The sequence below is a fragment of the Vidua chalybeata genome, chromosome 13 (assembly GCF_026979565.1).
Source record: "Vidua chalybeata isolate OUT-0048 chromosome 13, bVidCha1 merged haplotype, whole genome shotgun sequence".
NCBI lineage: Eukaryota > Metazoa > Chordata > Aves > Passeriformes > Viduidae > Vidua > Vidua chalybeata.
Genome location: NC_071542.1, coordinates 2123155 through 2138915, shown reverse-complemented (window position 1 = coordinate 2138915; position 15761 = coordinate 2123155). Strand labels below are relative to the sequence as shown.

The window sequence follows — 15761 nt, the reverse complement described above, 5'->3', positions numbered from 1 at the left end:
GGCCGCGGGCAGGTGGCGTTGTCGCCGGAGCGGGACGGGGACAGGAACGAGGAGCGGCGGCGCTTCCTGGCGGCTCCGTCACGTGAGGAGCGACCGAGCCCGGCCCGGTGAGCGGGACCCGCACCGGGGACCGGGACCGGGGATCGGGGATTGGGATCGGGGTTTGGGATCAGGGTTTGGGACTGGGATCGGGGTTTGGGATCAGGATTTGGGATCGGGGTTTGGGACCAGGGTTTGGGATCGGGGTTTGGGATCGGGATTTGGGACCAGGTTTTGGGATCAACATTTGAGACTGGTATTTGGGATTTGGGACCAGGATTTGGGATCAGGATTTGGCACCTTGGGGATTTGGGATCGGGATTTGGGACCGTGGGGATTAGGGATTGGGATTTGGGATCAGAATTTAGGATCAGGATTTGGGACCGCGGGGATTAGGGATCGGGATTTGGGACCGTGGGGATTAGAGATATGGATTTGGGATTGGGATTTGGGATCAGGATTTAGGACCGTGGGGATTAGGGATCGGGATTTGGGATTGAGGCAGCCCCGCCCCAAAGGGGGTGACAGAAGGCGTTTGTCCCCAAAGTCCCTGTCCCAGCCCTGTGGCACTGCCACCACCCCTTGTGTGGCGGGGCAGAAGGGAAGAGTGGGTGGGAATGGGCCCGGGATTGGGGTGGGAATGGGCCCGGGAATGGGGTGGGAATAGGGCCAGGTTTAGGGTGGCAATGGGGTAGGAATGGGGCCAGGAATGGGGTGGAAATGGGGCCCGTATTGGGGTAGGAATGGGCCCGGGATTAGGGTGGGAATGGGGCCGGGATTGGGGTGGGAATCGGGCTGGAAATGGGGTGGGAATGGGGCCGGTATTGGGGTGGGAATGGGGCTGGGATTAGGGTGGGAATGGGGCCGGTATTGGGGTGGGAATGGGGCCGGGAATGGGGTGGGAATGGGGCCCGTATTGGGGTGGGAATGGGGCCGGGAATGGGGTGGGAATGGGGCCGGGAATGGCGTGGGAATGGGGCTGGGAATGGGGTGGGAATGGGGCCGGTATTGGGGTGGGAATGGGGCCGGGAATGGGGTGGGAATGGGGCCGGTATTGGGGTGGGAATGGGGCCGGGATTAGGGTGGGAATGGGGCCGGGATTAGGGTGGGAATGGGGTTGGGATGTCCCTCCGGGCCGGGTTGGGGACAATGGGCCCAGCCCGGAGTGGGGGCGGGGCTCGGCCACCGGAACTGCCCCACGGTACCGGCAGCGCCTTCCCGGGGCCGGGATCCCCTTCCCAATCCCACATTCCAATCCCACAGTCCCCTTCCCAATCCCACAGTCCTCATCCTGGTCCCACATCCTGGTCCCACATCCCGATCCCGATCCCACATCCCAGGCACAAATCCCCATCCCCATCCCAAATCCTCATCCCGATCCCAAATCCCAATCCCACATCCTCATCACGATCCCACATCCTGATCCCAAATCCCGGTCCCAGAATCCCCATCCTGATCCCACATCCTGGTCCCACATACCAATCCCACATCCCCATCCTAGTCCCACAATCCCCATCCTGGTCCCAAATTCCCATCCCAGTCCCAGAATCCCCATCCCAATCTCATACCTTCATCCCAGTCCCACATCCCAATCTCAATCCCAATCCCAAATCCCCATCCTGATCCCAGAATCCCCATCATGATCCCACATCCCCATCCCAAATCCTGGTCCAAATACTCATCCCGATCCCACATCCTGATCCCACATCCTGGTCCCAAATCCCCATGCTGATGCCACATCCCCATCCCAGTCCCAAATCCCAATCCCACATCCCCATCCCGGTTCCACATCCCGATCTCACAATCTCCATCTCGATCCCAAATCCTCATCCCAATCCCATATCCCCATCCCAATCCCACATCCCCACCCCAATCCCACATCTCCATCCCGGTTCCACATCCCGATCTCACAATCTCCATCTCGATCCCAAATCCTCATCCCAATCCCATATCCCCATCCCAATCCCACATCCCCACCCCAATCCCACATCTCCATCCCGGTTCCACATCCCGATCTCACAATCTCCATTTTGATCCCAAATCCTCATCTCAATCCCAAATCCCCATGCTGATCCCATATCCCCATCCCAATCCCACCTCCCGATCCCAAATCCCCATCCCGATCCCAAATCCCCATCCCCATCCCAAATCCTCATCCCCATCCCAAATCCCAATCCCACATCCTCATCCTGATCCCACATCCCGATCCCAAATCCCGGTCCCAAATCCCCATCCTCGTCCCACAATCCCCATCCTGGTCCCAGAATCCCCATCCCGATCCCAAATCTTAGTCCCACACCCTGAACCCACATCCCCATCCCAGTCCCACAATTCCCATCCCGATCCCACATCCCCATCCCAAATCCCGGTCCCAAATTCCCATGCCGATCCCACATCCCCATCCCGGTTCCACATCCCGATCTCACATCCTCATCTCGATCCCAAATCCTCATCCCGATCCCAAACCCCCATCCCAATCCGACATCCCCACCCCAATCCCACATCCCCATCCTGATCCCACATCCCGATCCCAAATCCCCATCCCGGTCCCCGCACTCCCGGATTCTCCCGGCACCGCCTCACAGCTCCGGCCCTCCCTGTCCCTCCCTGTCCCTCCCTGTCCCCTCCCTGTCCCCTCCCTGTCCCCTCCCCTCCCCGCCCTCTCCCCGCTCCTCCTCCCGCCGCTCCGTCCCCGCCGCGCGCCGCAGGTACCGGGGGGGGACCCGGGGACAAACCGGAGCCACCGGGTGCAGGGACACGGGGACAAACCGGAGCCACCGGGTGCAGACACGGGGACAAACCGGAGCCACCGGGGGGGGACCCGGGGACAAACCGGAGCCCCCGAGGGACCGCGGGCGGCTCCTGCCCGGGAGAGGGGCCGGGTGCGATTTTAGAACGGGCTGGGAAGGGGGGGTCCCTTGGTTTTGGGGTCGCTGCCAAGGGGGTTTTGGGGTCGCTGCCAGGGAGATTTTGGGGTCGCTGGCAGGGAGATTTTGGGGTTCTGCCAAGGGAGTTTTGGGGTCGCTGCCAGAGTGTCCACGCTTTTCCCTCTGCCGGGACAGGAAGGGGCGGTGGCTCCAAAACCGTTTTGCTTTCGTTTCCACCGACGCTCGGGCAATCCCAAATTCCAGGAAGACCGAGAGCTCGGGGAGCGTGGGGAGGAACGGGCGAGGGGCGGGACAGCAGAACCCCGAGCGGGATTTGTGGGGCCGAGCCCCAACTTCCTCCATCCTACGGGCGAATCCCGCATCTCCGCAGATGGAGGCGGAACCGGAGGCAGAACCGGCAGCGGCGCTTCTCGCGGAGCCGTGCCCCGCCGCGAGCACCCCCGTGCCGGCCTCCCCTCCCCGTCACCCCGCGGAGGGTGAGGATGAGGATGAGGGCGAGGACGATGACGATTTCCAGTTCCTGCGCTGCGACGGCTGCGGGCAGGACTCGGCGCGGCCGCGGCTGCTGCGCTGCCTGCACACGCTGTGCCCGGCGTGCCTGAGCGACACCAAGCAGTGCCCGCGCTGCCAGGCGGCCACGGCCGCGCCCGCCGTGGACAACCTGCTCTTCTGCAACCTGCGGAGCCGCCTGCAGCTCTGGCGGCAGATCCGCAGCGCCGGCGGGCCCGGCTGCGGCCGCTGCCGCGCCGAGGCGGCGCTGGTGTGGTGCGAGGAGTGCGAGGAGTTCCTGTGCGGGCGCTGCCTGGAGGAGCACCAGTGGTGGCACAAGAAGAAGGCGCACAGGGTGCGCAGGGTGGAGGAGCTGCGGGCGGGCTCGGCGCGGCAGTTCCTGGAGGAAACGCGCGGCTCCTGCAGCCTCTTCTGCTCCAGCGGCAGCCACCCCGAGGAGAGCCGCGTGTGCAGGTGCGAGCGCCTCGGGCCGGCCCCCCATGGGGGCGTGCGCCGAAATCGCGTCCTGGCCCCAAAACTCATCCTGGCCCCAAAACTCATCCTCTCTCCAAATCTTGTCCTGGCCCCAAATCTCGTCCTGTCCCCAAAACTCATCCTGTCCCCAAGACTGATCCTGTCTCCAAATCTTGTCCTGTCCTCAAATCTCGTCCCATCTCCAAATCTCATCCCAACCCCAAATCTCATCCTGTCCTCAAACCTCATCCTGACCCCAAACTTTATCCCATCCCCAAAACTCATCCTGGCCCCAAAACTCATCCTGTCTCCAAATCTTGTCCTGGCCCCAAATCTTGTCCTGTCCCCAAAACTCATCCTGTCCCCAAAACTGGTCCTGTCTCCAAATCTTGTCCTGTCCTCAAATCTCGTCCTGTCCCCAAAACTCATCCTGGCCCCAAAACTCATCCTGTCCCCAAAACTCATCCTGTCCCCAAATCTTGTCCTGGCCCCAAATCTCGTCCTGTCCCCAAAACTCATCCTGGCCCTAAAACTCATCCTGTCTCCAAATCTCGTCCTGGCCCCAAATCTCGTCCTGTCCCCAAAACTCATCCTGTCCCCAAAACTGATCCTGTCTCCAAATCTTGTCCTGTCCTCAAATCTCGTCCCATCTCCAAATCTCATCCCAACCCCAAATCTCATCCTGTCCTCAAAACTTATGCTGTGCCCAAATATCGTCCTTTCCCCAAACTTTGTCCTGTCCCCAAACCTCCCCATCTCCAAACCTCATCCTGTCCCCAAATCTCGTCCTGGCCCCAAACCTCATCCTGGCCCCAAATATTGTCCTGTCCTCAAATTTCGTCCCATCTCCAAATCTCATCCCGTCCCTAGACCTCATCCTGCTCCCAAACCTCATTGTGTCTCCAAAGCTCATTGTGTCCCCAAGTCTCATCCTGTCCTCAAACCTCATCATGTCCCCAAATCTCATCCTGTCCCCAAACCTCATTGTGTCCCCAAATCTCATCCTGTCCCCAAACCTCATCGTGTCCCCAAATCTCATCCTGTCCCCAAACCTCATTCTGTCCCCAAAACTCACCCTGTCCACAAAACTTGTGTTATCCCTAAATCTCATCCTGTCCTCAAACCTTGTCCTGTCCCCAAATATCGTGCCATCTCCAAATCTCCTCCCGTCCCCCAACCTTGTCCTGTCCCCAAATCTCATCCTGCCCCCAAACCTCGTCCTGTCCCCAAATCTCATCCTGTCTCCACATCTTGTCCTGTCCCCAAATCTCATCCCATCTCCAAATCTCATCCCATCCCCCAACCTCATCCTGTCCCCAAATCTCACACTCCCCCCAAACCTTGGCCTGACCCCAGACATTGCCATGACCCCAAATCTTGTCCTGTCCCCAAACTCATTCTGCCCCCAAATCTCATCCTGTCCTCAAACCTCATCCTGCCCCCAAATCTCACATTGTCCCCACACCTTGGCCTGTCCCCAAACATTGCCATGGCCCCAAATCTTGTCCTGTCCCCATACTTCATCCCATCCCCAAATCTCATCCCATCTCCAAATCTCATCCTATCCCATCCTGAAACCTTGTCCAGTCCCCAAACCTTGTCTTGTCCCCAAATCTCATTCTGTCCTCAAACCTCGTTCTGTCCCCAAATCTCATCCCATTCCCCAACCTCGTCCTGTCCTCAAATCTCCCACTGTCCCCACACCTTGGCCTGTCCCCAAACATTGCCACGACCCCAAACCTCATCCTGTCCCCAAACTCATGCTGTCCCCAAACCTCATCCTGTCCCAAAATCTCACACCGTCCTCAAACCTCGTCTGGTCCCAGAATCTCACCCTGTCCCCAAACCTTGTCCTGTCCCCGAATCCCACCCTGCTCCAGGAAGTTTGGGGGTGATGCTCCAGCCTGGAATGGGCAGGAGTGGGATGAACCCAAATCTCATCCTGTCCCAAAATGTCACACAGTCCCCAAAACTCATCCTGTCCCCAAATCCCCTGTCCCCAGTCCCCTGTCCCCAAAGCTCTGCCAATGGGATTTTGTCCCCACGTTTGGGGACTGGGGCAGTGACCCCACAGAGGCCCCGGCGGTGCCCGGGGAGCTCCGGTGGGAAAGGCTCCAGAGGGGCTGGGCACTGCCCGGCTGTCCTGAAACGGGCACTGACCACTGACCATCACTGACCATCCCTGACCACTGACCATCACTGACCACTGACCATCACTGACCATCCCTGACCACTGACCATCACTGACCACTGACCATCACTGACCATCCCTGACCACTGACCATCACTGACCACTGACCATCACTGACCATCCCTGACCACTGACCATCACTGACTGCTGACCATCACTGACCATCACTGACCACTGACCGCTGACCATCACTGACCACTGACCATCACTGACCATCCCTGACCACTGACCATCACTGACCACCCCTGAGCACTGACCACTGACCATCACTGACCATCCCTGACCACTGACCATCACTGACCACCCCTGAGCACTGACCACTGACCATCACTGACCATCCCTGACCACTGACCATCACTGACCACCCCTGAGCACTGACCACTGACCATCACTGACCATCCCTGACCACTGACCATCACTGACCACTGACCATCACTGACCATCCCTGACCACTGACCATCACTGACCACTGACTGCTGACCATCACTGACCACTGACCATCACTGACCATCCCTGACCACTGACCATCACTGACCGCTGACCATCACTGACCATCACTGACCACTGACCATCACTGACCATCCCTGACCACTGACCATCACTGACCACCCCTGAGCACTGACCACTGACCATCACTGACCATCCCTGACCACTGACCATCACTGACCGCTGACCATCACTGACCGCTGACCATCACTGACCATCACTGACCACTGACTGCTGACCATCACTGACCACTGACCATCACTGACCATCCCTGACCACTGACCATCACTGACCACCCCTGAGCACTGACCACTGACCATCACTGACCACTGACCGCTGACCATCACTGACCACTGACCATCCCTGACCACTGACCATCACTGACCGCTGACCATCAGTGACTGCTGACCATCACTGACCATCACTGACCACTGACCATCCCTGACCATCCCTGACCACTGACCATCACTGACCGCTGACCATCACTGACCGCTGACCATCACTGACCATCACTGACCACTGACCGCTGACCATCACTGACTGCTGACCATCAGTGACCGCTGACCATCAGTGACCACCCCTGAGCACTGACCATCACTGACCACCCCTGAGCACTGAGCACTGACCATCCCTGACTGCTGACCATCACTGACCACCCCTGACCACTGACCATCCCTGACCACCCCTGAGCACTGCCCACTGACTGCTGACCATCACTGACCGCTGACCATCACTGACCGCTGACCATCACTGACCAACCCTGAGCACTGACCATCACTGACCGCTGACCATCACTGACCAACCCTGAGCACTGACCATCACTGACCGCTGACCATCCCTAACTGCTGACCAGTGACCATCACTGCCCACTGATTGCTGACCATCCCTGACCACTGACCATCACTGACCACTGACCATCCCTGACCAACCCTGAGCACTGACCACTGACCATCACTGAGCACTGACCATCACTGACCGCTGACCATCCCTGACTGCTGACCAGTGACCATCACTGACCACTGACTGCTGACCATCCCTGACCACTGACCACTGACCATCCCTGACTGCTGACCATCACTGACCACTGAACATCACTGACCAACCCTGACCACTGACCATCACTGACCACTAACCATCACTGATCTCTGACCATCCCTGACCCCTGTCCATCCCTGACCCCTGTCCATCCCTGACCCCTGACCATCTCTGACCACTGACCATCCCTGACCCCTGTCCATCCCTGACCCCTGTCCATCCCTGCCCCGCGTCCATCCCCCCATCCCCGTGGGCCGTACCCAGCCCCGCGTGGCCGCGCTGTCACCCCTCCTGCCGCTCCCTGACGCCACCCGTGTGTCCCCCCGGCAGCATCTACTGCCCGCGCTGCGAGCGGGCTCTGTGCTGTCCGTGCGCGCTGCTGGACACCGGCCACGCTCCGTTCCGCGACCTGCGCGCCGAGAGCCGCCGGCGCCAGGACGAGCTGCGCTCGCTGCGCCGCGACCTGCGGCGGCTCCGCCGCGCCTTCGAGGCGGCCGCGGCGCGGCTGCGGGGCGAGGCGGCGCGGCGGGAGGAGCAGCGGGAGCGGCTGCGGGAGCGCGTCCGCGCCAGCGCCGAGCGCCTGCAGGAGCTGGTGCGCAGCGAGGCGGAGGAGCTGCGGGCGCTGCTGGAGGCGCGGCCGGAGCGCGGCCGGAGCGCGCTGGCGGAGGAGCTGCTCGGCGCCGAGGGGACGCTGCTGCGGCTGGAGGCGGCCGAGCGGCTGGTGGAGAGGCTGGGGCGCTACGGCGGCGAGCAGGAGCTCATGGACATGCAGCCCTTCGTCAAGGGCGCGCTGCTGGAGCTGCGGCGGCTGCGGCCGCCCCAGGTCCCCGAGCTCCGAGAGCCCCCCGACATCACCGAGTGCCGGGTGCGGCTGCGGGCGCTGGTGGAGCGCGTCACGGGGCGGCCAGGTGAGGGCTGGGCTGGAATGGGCCGGGCCGGGCCGGGCTGGGCTGGGCTGGGCTGGAATGGGCTGGGCTGGGCTGGGCTGGAATGGGCCGGGCTGGGCTGGGCTGGGCTGGGCTGGAATGGGCTGGGCTGGGCTGGGCTGGGCTGGAATGGGCCGGGCTGGGCTGGGCTGGGCTGGGCTGGAATGGGCTGGGCTGGGCTGGGCTGGGCTGGGCTGGGCTGGGCTGGAATGGGCTGGGCTGGGCCGGGCTGGGCTGGGCTGGGCTGGGCTGGAATGGGCTGGGCTGGGCTGGGCTGGAATGCGCTGGGCTGGAATGGAATGGGCTGGGCTGGGGAGGGAGCGTGGGACTCGGCCGGCTGCAAAGCGCCCTCTGTGAGCAGGGGCAGCGCTGGATTCTTCTTTGTCTTCTCCTTCTCCTTCTCCTTCTCCTTCTCCTTCTCCTTCTCCTTCTCCTTCTCCTTCTCCTTCTCCTTCTCCTTCTCCTTCTTTTCCTTCTTCCCCTTTTCCTCCTCCTCCTTCTCCTTTTTCTTATTTTTCTTCTTCTCCTTCTTCCCCTTTTCCTCCTCCTCCTCCTTCCCCTTCTTCTCCTTGTTCTCCTCCCGCTCCTCTCCCCCATTTCCCTGCTCCAGCTGCTCACCCGCCCGGAGCTGGGATTTGCTCCATTGATTTTGTGGAGCCCCTTTGGGTGTCCCTGATCCCAGTGGCTCTGGGGACCCTCATTCCCGGCTCCCTGGAGCCTCCCAAGCCCCTGGGGCCACCCCAATCCAGAGGGAAGGGGTTCGGAGCTGCCGGGTGGGATTTTCCCGGCTCAGGATCTTATCCCGGTTTTCTCTGTCCCCAGATGTCCCCGAGGTTGAGGTGGCCCTGGAGAACAACCTGGTGAGACATCGGGGTGCTCCTGCCCCATCCCAAACCTGCGCCTCTCCATTCCCTCCCCATCCCGGTATTCCTGGGCTTTCCTCCCTCAAGAATTCCCACATCCCACCGGGCACCGCTCCATCCTGGGCAATTCCGTGGCCACGGCACCCAGACCCATCCCAACCCCCCCGTGCCTCAGTTTCCCCATTCCCGAGGGTGTTCCCGCCCCTCCACTGGGATCCAAGTCCATCCTAACTCCCCGCTCTTCCCGCAGGAAGAGGATCCCAAACGCAACAGCGTCTCCCCCAGCCTCGAGGAGATCCATGTGGAGCAGGTGAGGCCCATCCAGGGGGGATCCACTTGGATCCAGGTGTTCTCACCCCAATCCCAATCCCACCCCAATCCCAATCCCAATTCCCATCCCAATCTCAATCCCACCCCAATCCCGATCCCAATCCCACCCCAATCCCAACCCCAATCCCAATTCCAATCCCAATCCTACTCTAACACCACTCCAATTCCAATCCTAATCAAAATCCCAATTCCCACCCCAATCCCAACCCCAATCCCAATCCCATCCCAATCCCACCCCAATCCCAATTCTAATCCCAATCCCAATCCCGCTCCCACCCCAATCCCCCTCCAATCCCAATCCCAATCCCAATCCCAATCCCACCCCAATCCCAATCCCACCCCGATCCCGATCCCGCTTTTCCAGCCCGTCCCGCTGTGCTGCTGGACGACGCGGCCGCTCTCCGCCGTGGAGCGGGGCAGCCAGGTGTCCCCCAAGCTCCTGAAGCTGGAATGTGACCACGAGCCGGGCCCCAGCCATCCCAAATCCCGGTGGGAATTCCAGACGGAGCCCGGCCCCTCCACGGCACCGCACAACTGCGCCCACGCCGGTGAGGCGGGTGGTGCCGGGAACGGCTCCGTCCCCGTTATCCGCTTGTCCCCATCCCCTGGGATCCTTCCCGGCCTTTCCGCGCCCCTGTTCCATGGGAGTCTTGGCCAAGGATGGGAATGATGCAGATCCGTGGGGTGAGAGATCTGTGGGATGAGGGATCCATGGGAGGAGGATCCGTGGGATGAGGGATCCATGGGGTGAGGGATCCATGGGGTGAGGGATCTGTGGGGTGAGGGATCTGTGGGATCCACGGGATCCACGGGATGAGGGATCTGTGGAATTTAGGATCCATGGGATGAGGGATCCGTGGGGTCAGGGATCCGTGGGATGAAGGATCCATGGGATGAGGGATCCATGGAATTCAGGATCCATGGGGTGAAGGACCCATGGGATGAAGGAACCATGGGATGAGAAATCCATGGAATTCAGGATCCATGGGATGAGGGAAACATGGGATGAGGGATCCATGGGGTGAGGGATCCATGGGACGAGGGATCCATAGGGTGAAGGATTAGTGGCTGAGGGATCCATGGGATGAAGGATCCACGGAATTCAGGATCCATGGGGTGAGGGATCCATGGAATTCAGAGTCTATGGGGTGAGGGATCCATGGGATGAAGGATCCACGGAATTCAGGATCCATGGGATTCAGGGATCCATGGGGTGAAGGATCCATGGAATTCAGGGTCTATGGGGTGAGGGATCCATGGGGTGAGGGATCCCTGGAATTCAGGATCCATGGAGTCACCACCATTCCAGGGGTCGGTTCCTGGTGCAAAGCTCGGGAATGTTGATCCTGTGGGATCCGGAATTTTGGGGTTTCCCTTGCAGAGGGCGGCAGCATCATCATCTGCAGCTCGGACGACAGCGACGAGGACACCGTGGTGGTGACGGTGACACCGGAGCCGTGCTGACGTCCCACGGGACCATCCCGCCTCATCCCGCCATTCCTGGCCTCCCATTCCCAGATTTCCGCTTGGGCTTTCCTCTTCTTGGCCAATCCCAAATTTATTCCTGGACTGAGCCTCCGGTGTTCCGGAGCGGCCCCAAATCCGGCCGGGATCTGCTGGGATCTCCCCTTCGAGGCTCTGAGGTTCCCTGGGAATCTTGTTCTCCTCTGAAATCACACCTGGCTTGATCCCAAAATAAAGCTTGGGATGGGAGTTGGGATCCGTGCCGGCCGATCCCGTTCTCGAGCCCCTCCAAAGGTGGGGAGATGATCCCAAGGGTGGGATCCCCCCTCTGGGATCCCCCACAGCATTTGGAGCAGGGAATTCCTTGGGATTGGGATTGGGATTGGGATTGGGGTCCTTCTCCCGATGTAATGAGGGATTAAAATCCCGGGTTTTTTTTATGTCTCCCCTCAATAAATTTGCTCCAGGATAAAATTCCAGCCCTGCCTTTCCCAATCCATCCCGAGCAGAGGGAAAATCGGGAATTCTGGGGTAAAACCTGACCCCGCTCCCTGCTCCTGGCACCGATCCCAGCGTTTCAGGGATGGGGGAGATCCCTGAGGGCGAGGAGAGATCCCAGGGATGAAATTCCCACATTCCATGGCTGTAGGAGCCTGTTCCAGCCACGTTTCCACAAATCCGGGGCTGCCGGGAAAGAGGGAAAGAGAAATTCCATTTCCCAGGAAAAGGCTGTGGGATTCTCCTGAGGAAAAACAGGGAATGAATTCGGGGCTCTGCTTTTATCCCAGATCCCAGGGTTTTTCTGGGACACCCCCACTCCAGGAATGTTTTCCATGGATGAAATTCCTGGGATTTCACCTGGCTGGATTTGGGATTCCCAGTTCCCATTTTTGGGGTTCCTCACTCCAGGAATGTTTTCCATGGATTCAATTCCTGGGATTTGAATGTTCCTGCCTCAGTCTCAGATGGATTTGGGATTCCCAGATCCCATTTTTGGGGTTCCTCACTCCAGGAATGTTTTCCATGGATTCAATTCCTGGGATTTGAATGTTCCTGCCTCAGTCTCAGATGGATTTGGGATTCCCAGATCCCATTTTTGGGGTTCCTCACTCCAGGAATGTTTTCCATGGATTCAATTCCTGGGATTTGAATGTTCCTGCCTCAGTCTCAGATGGATTTGGGATTCCCAGATCCCATTTTTGGGGTTCCTCACTCCAGGAATGTTTCCATGGATTCAATTCCTGGGATTTGAATGTTCCTGCCTCAGTCTCAGATGGATTTGGGATTGCCAGTTCCCATTTTTGGGGTTCCTCACTCCAGGATAGTTTTCCATTGATTCAATTCCCATTCCTCACTCCCAAGGTTGTCCCATCCAGCCCCAGGCCACCAGCCGGGATTGGGATCCCTTTTCCCGCCTTTTCCAGGGTTTTGGGGAAATGGGGACACTGGCCCGGGGGTGGCACCTGGCCCTGTCCCCATCCCGGCCTTTGGGATTCCCATTTGGAGCCGGGAATTCCAGAATTCCCTGGCATCAAGGGTGTCCTCAAAGGTGACATTGTCCAGGGAACGTGGGGACAGAGAGGGACCCCAAAATCCCCATCCCAGCCCCTGATCCCAGGGTGGCCTGGGGGGGTGGCACTGGGTGTCCCATGCGGGTGGCACTGAGTGTCCCGTGCCAGTGGCACTGGGTGTCCCATGGAGGTGGCACTGGGTGTCCCATGGGGGTGGCACTGGGTGTCCCGTGCAGGTGGCACTGGGTGTCCCATGGAGGTGGCACTGGGTGTCCCGTGCAGGTGGCACTGGGTGACCCATGGAGGTGGCACTGGGTGTCCCATGGGGGTGGCACTGGGTGTCCCATGGAGGTGGCACTGGGTGTCCCATGGGGATGGCACTGGTGTTACATGGGGGTGGCACTGGGTGTCCCGTTCAGGTGGCACTGGGTGTCCCATTGAGGTGGCACTGGGTGTCCCATGGGGATGGCACTGGGTGTCCTATGCGGGTGGCACTGGGTGTCCCATTGAGGTGGCAGTGGGTGTCCCATGGAGGTGGCAGTGGGTGTCCCATGGGGATGGCACTGGGTGTCCCATGCCGGTGGCACTGGGTGTCCCATGGGGGTGGCACTGCGTGTCCCCATGGGGATGGCACTGGGTGTCCCATGCGGGTGGCACTGGGTGTCCCATGGGGATGGCACTGGGTGTCCCATGGGGGTGGCACTGCGTGTCCCATGGGGATAGCACTGGGTGTCCCATGGGGGTGGCACTGGGTGTCCCGTGCCGGTGGCACTGGGTGTCCCATGGGGATGGCACTGGGTGTCCCATGGGGATGGCACTGCGTGTCCCATGGGGATAGCACTGGGTGTCCCATGGGGGTGGCACTGGGTGTCCCGTGCCGGTGGCACTGGGTGTCCCATGGGGATGGCACTGGGTGTCCCATGGGGATGGCACTGGGTGTCCCGTGCAGGTGGCACTGGGTGTCCCATGGAGGTGGCACTGGGTGTCCCGTGGGGATGGCACTGGGTGTCCCATGGGGATGGCACTGGGTGTCCCCATGGGGGTGGCACTGGGTGTCCCATGCGGGTGGCACTGGGTGTCCCATGGGGATGGCACTGGGTGTCCCCATGGGGGTGGCACTGGGTGTCCCATGCGGGTGGCACTGGGTGTCCCATGGGGATGGCACTGGGTGTCCCCATGGGGGTGGCACTGGGTGTCCCATGCGGGTGGCACTAGGTGTCCCGTGCCGGTGGCACTGGGTGTCCCATGGGGATGGCACTGGATGTCCCATGCGGGTGGCACTGGGTGTCCCGTGCCGGTGGCACTGGGTGTCCCATGGGGATGGCACTGGATGTCCCGTGCCGGTGGCACTGGGTGTCCCATGCGGGTGGCACTGGGTGTCCCGTGCCGGTGGCACTGGGTGTCCCGTGCAGGTGGCGCTGGGTGGCAGTCGCGTGGCGCGGGCGATGTCGCCGAGCGGGGCCGGCTGTGACAAGGTAGTGCCACCACCAGGTGTCCCCCTTGCACAGCGGCTCGCGGGCTGGCGCTGCTCTGGGGACAATGACACGTGCGACACTGACCTGGTGGCACTGACTCGTGTGACACTGACACGGTGACCCTGTAACACTGACCCTGTGACATAGACACGGTGACCCTGTGACACTGACACGTGTGACACTGTGACACTGACACTGTGACACTGGTGACACTGATATGGTGACCGTGTGACACTGACATGTATGACACTGACACGGTGACCCGGTGACACTGACACGTGTGACACTGACCCTGTGACACTGACACGGTGACGCTGTGACACGGACACGGTGTCACTGCCATTGTCACACTGCCCACCCAGACCCCCCGCGTGTCCCTCGGTCACCCCCGGGGTGGTGGCAGCAGGGCCGGGAGCGGGGGAGGGGAGGGAGGGGAGAGGGGAGGGGAGGGGAGGGGAGAGGGAGGGGAGGAAGCTCTGGGGGGTGGGAGAGGGGAGGGAGGGGTGGGAAAAGTGGGAGAGGGTTGGGAGAGAGGGGAGAGGAAAGAGAGGGTCGGGAGAGGAGGGAGGGGTGGGACAGGGGAGGGACAGAGGGGGGAGAGGGAGGGGAGACGGGACGGAAAGGAGGGAGAAGGGTGGGAGGGGGAGCGATCCCAAAGGATCAGGATGTTATTCCCAACCCCAGCAATGATCCCAAAGGATCCAGGACGTTATTCCCAACCCCACAGCGATCCCAAAGGATCAGGATGATATTCCCAGTCCCACAGAAATCACAAAGGATCAGGATTTTATTCCCAACCCCACAGAGATCCCAAAGGATCAGGACGTTATTCCTGATCCCACAGCAATCCCAAAGGATCAGGATGTTATTCCCAACCCCAGCAGTGATCCCAAAGGATCAGGACGTTTTTCCTGATCCCACAGCAATCCCAAAGGATCAGGATGTTATTCCCAACCCCAGCAGTGATCCTAAAGGATCAGGACGTTTTTCCTGATCCCACAGCAATCCCAAAGGATCAGGATGTTATTCCTGATGCCACAGCGATCCCAAAGGATCAGGACATTATTCCTGATCCCACAGTGATCCCAAAGGATCCAGGATGTTATTCCCGACCCCAGCAGTGATCCCAAAGGATCAGGACATTATTCCCAACCCCACGGCAATCCCAAAGGATCACGACGTTATTCCCAATCCCAGCAGTGATCCCAAAGGATCAGGACGTTATTCCCGATCCAGCAGTGATCCCAAAGGATCCAAGATGTTATTCCCAAAATCCCAGATGTGGGATTGGGATCAGCTTGTCCCTGCCCCAATCCTGCCCCAAAGCTCATCCATCCCAAAAAATGGGGCCGGCACTTCCATGGGGAGAACAGCTCCCAAAAAACCACAAAATCCAGGAAAAAGTGGGCTAAAAATTCAACGAAGAACCCTCTGTCTGAAATTTCCCTTCTCAGCCAGGAAAATCCCATTCTCTGGGTGCTTTTAGGGCTGTGAATGGCTCTCCTGGAATGATAGTGATGATCCCATAGGGATGTGATCAATAATTACCAGTCACATCAAAAAAATCCCAAAACAACACCAGGAAAAGGG

The 15761-nt window shown here is 60.0% G+C and overlaps 1 protein-coding gene across 4 annotated transcripts; it reads left to right on the top strand.

Moving 5' to 3' along the window:
- Positions 1-71: 71 nt before the first annotated feature.
- On the top strand, positions 72-11664 carry PML (PML nuclear body scaffold). Of its 4 annotated transcripts, XM_053955135.1 has the most exons (8): positions 1214-2747; positions 2814-2921; positions 3298-3890; positions 7933-8510; positions 9351-9388; positions 9642-9701; positions 10086-10269; positions 11103-11664. In XM_053955135.1, the coding sequence occupies exons 1-8, from the start codon at positions 2421-2423 to the stop codon at positions 11183-11185; spliced, it is 1971 nt and encodes a 656-aa protein (XP_053811110.1). In that variant the 5' UTR covers positions 1214-2420; the 3' UTR covers positions 11186-11664. The 4 variants fall into 4 exon arrangements, with proteins under 4 accessions (XP_053811114.1, XP_053811110.1, XP_053811112.1 ...); XM_053955139.1 differs by lacking the exons at positions 1214-2747; positions 2814-2921 and adding an exon at positions 72-107; XM_053955137.1 differs by lacking the exon at positions 2814-2921.
- The last annotated feature ends 4097 nt before the right edge of the window (positions 11665-15761 follow it).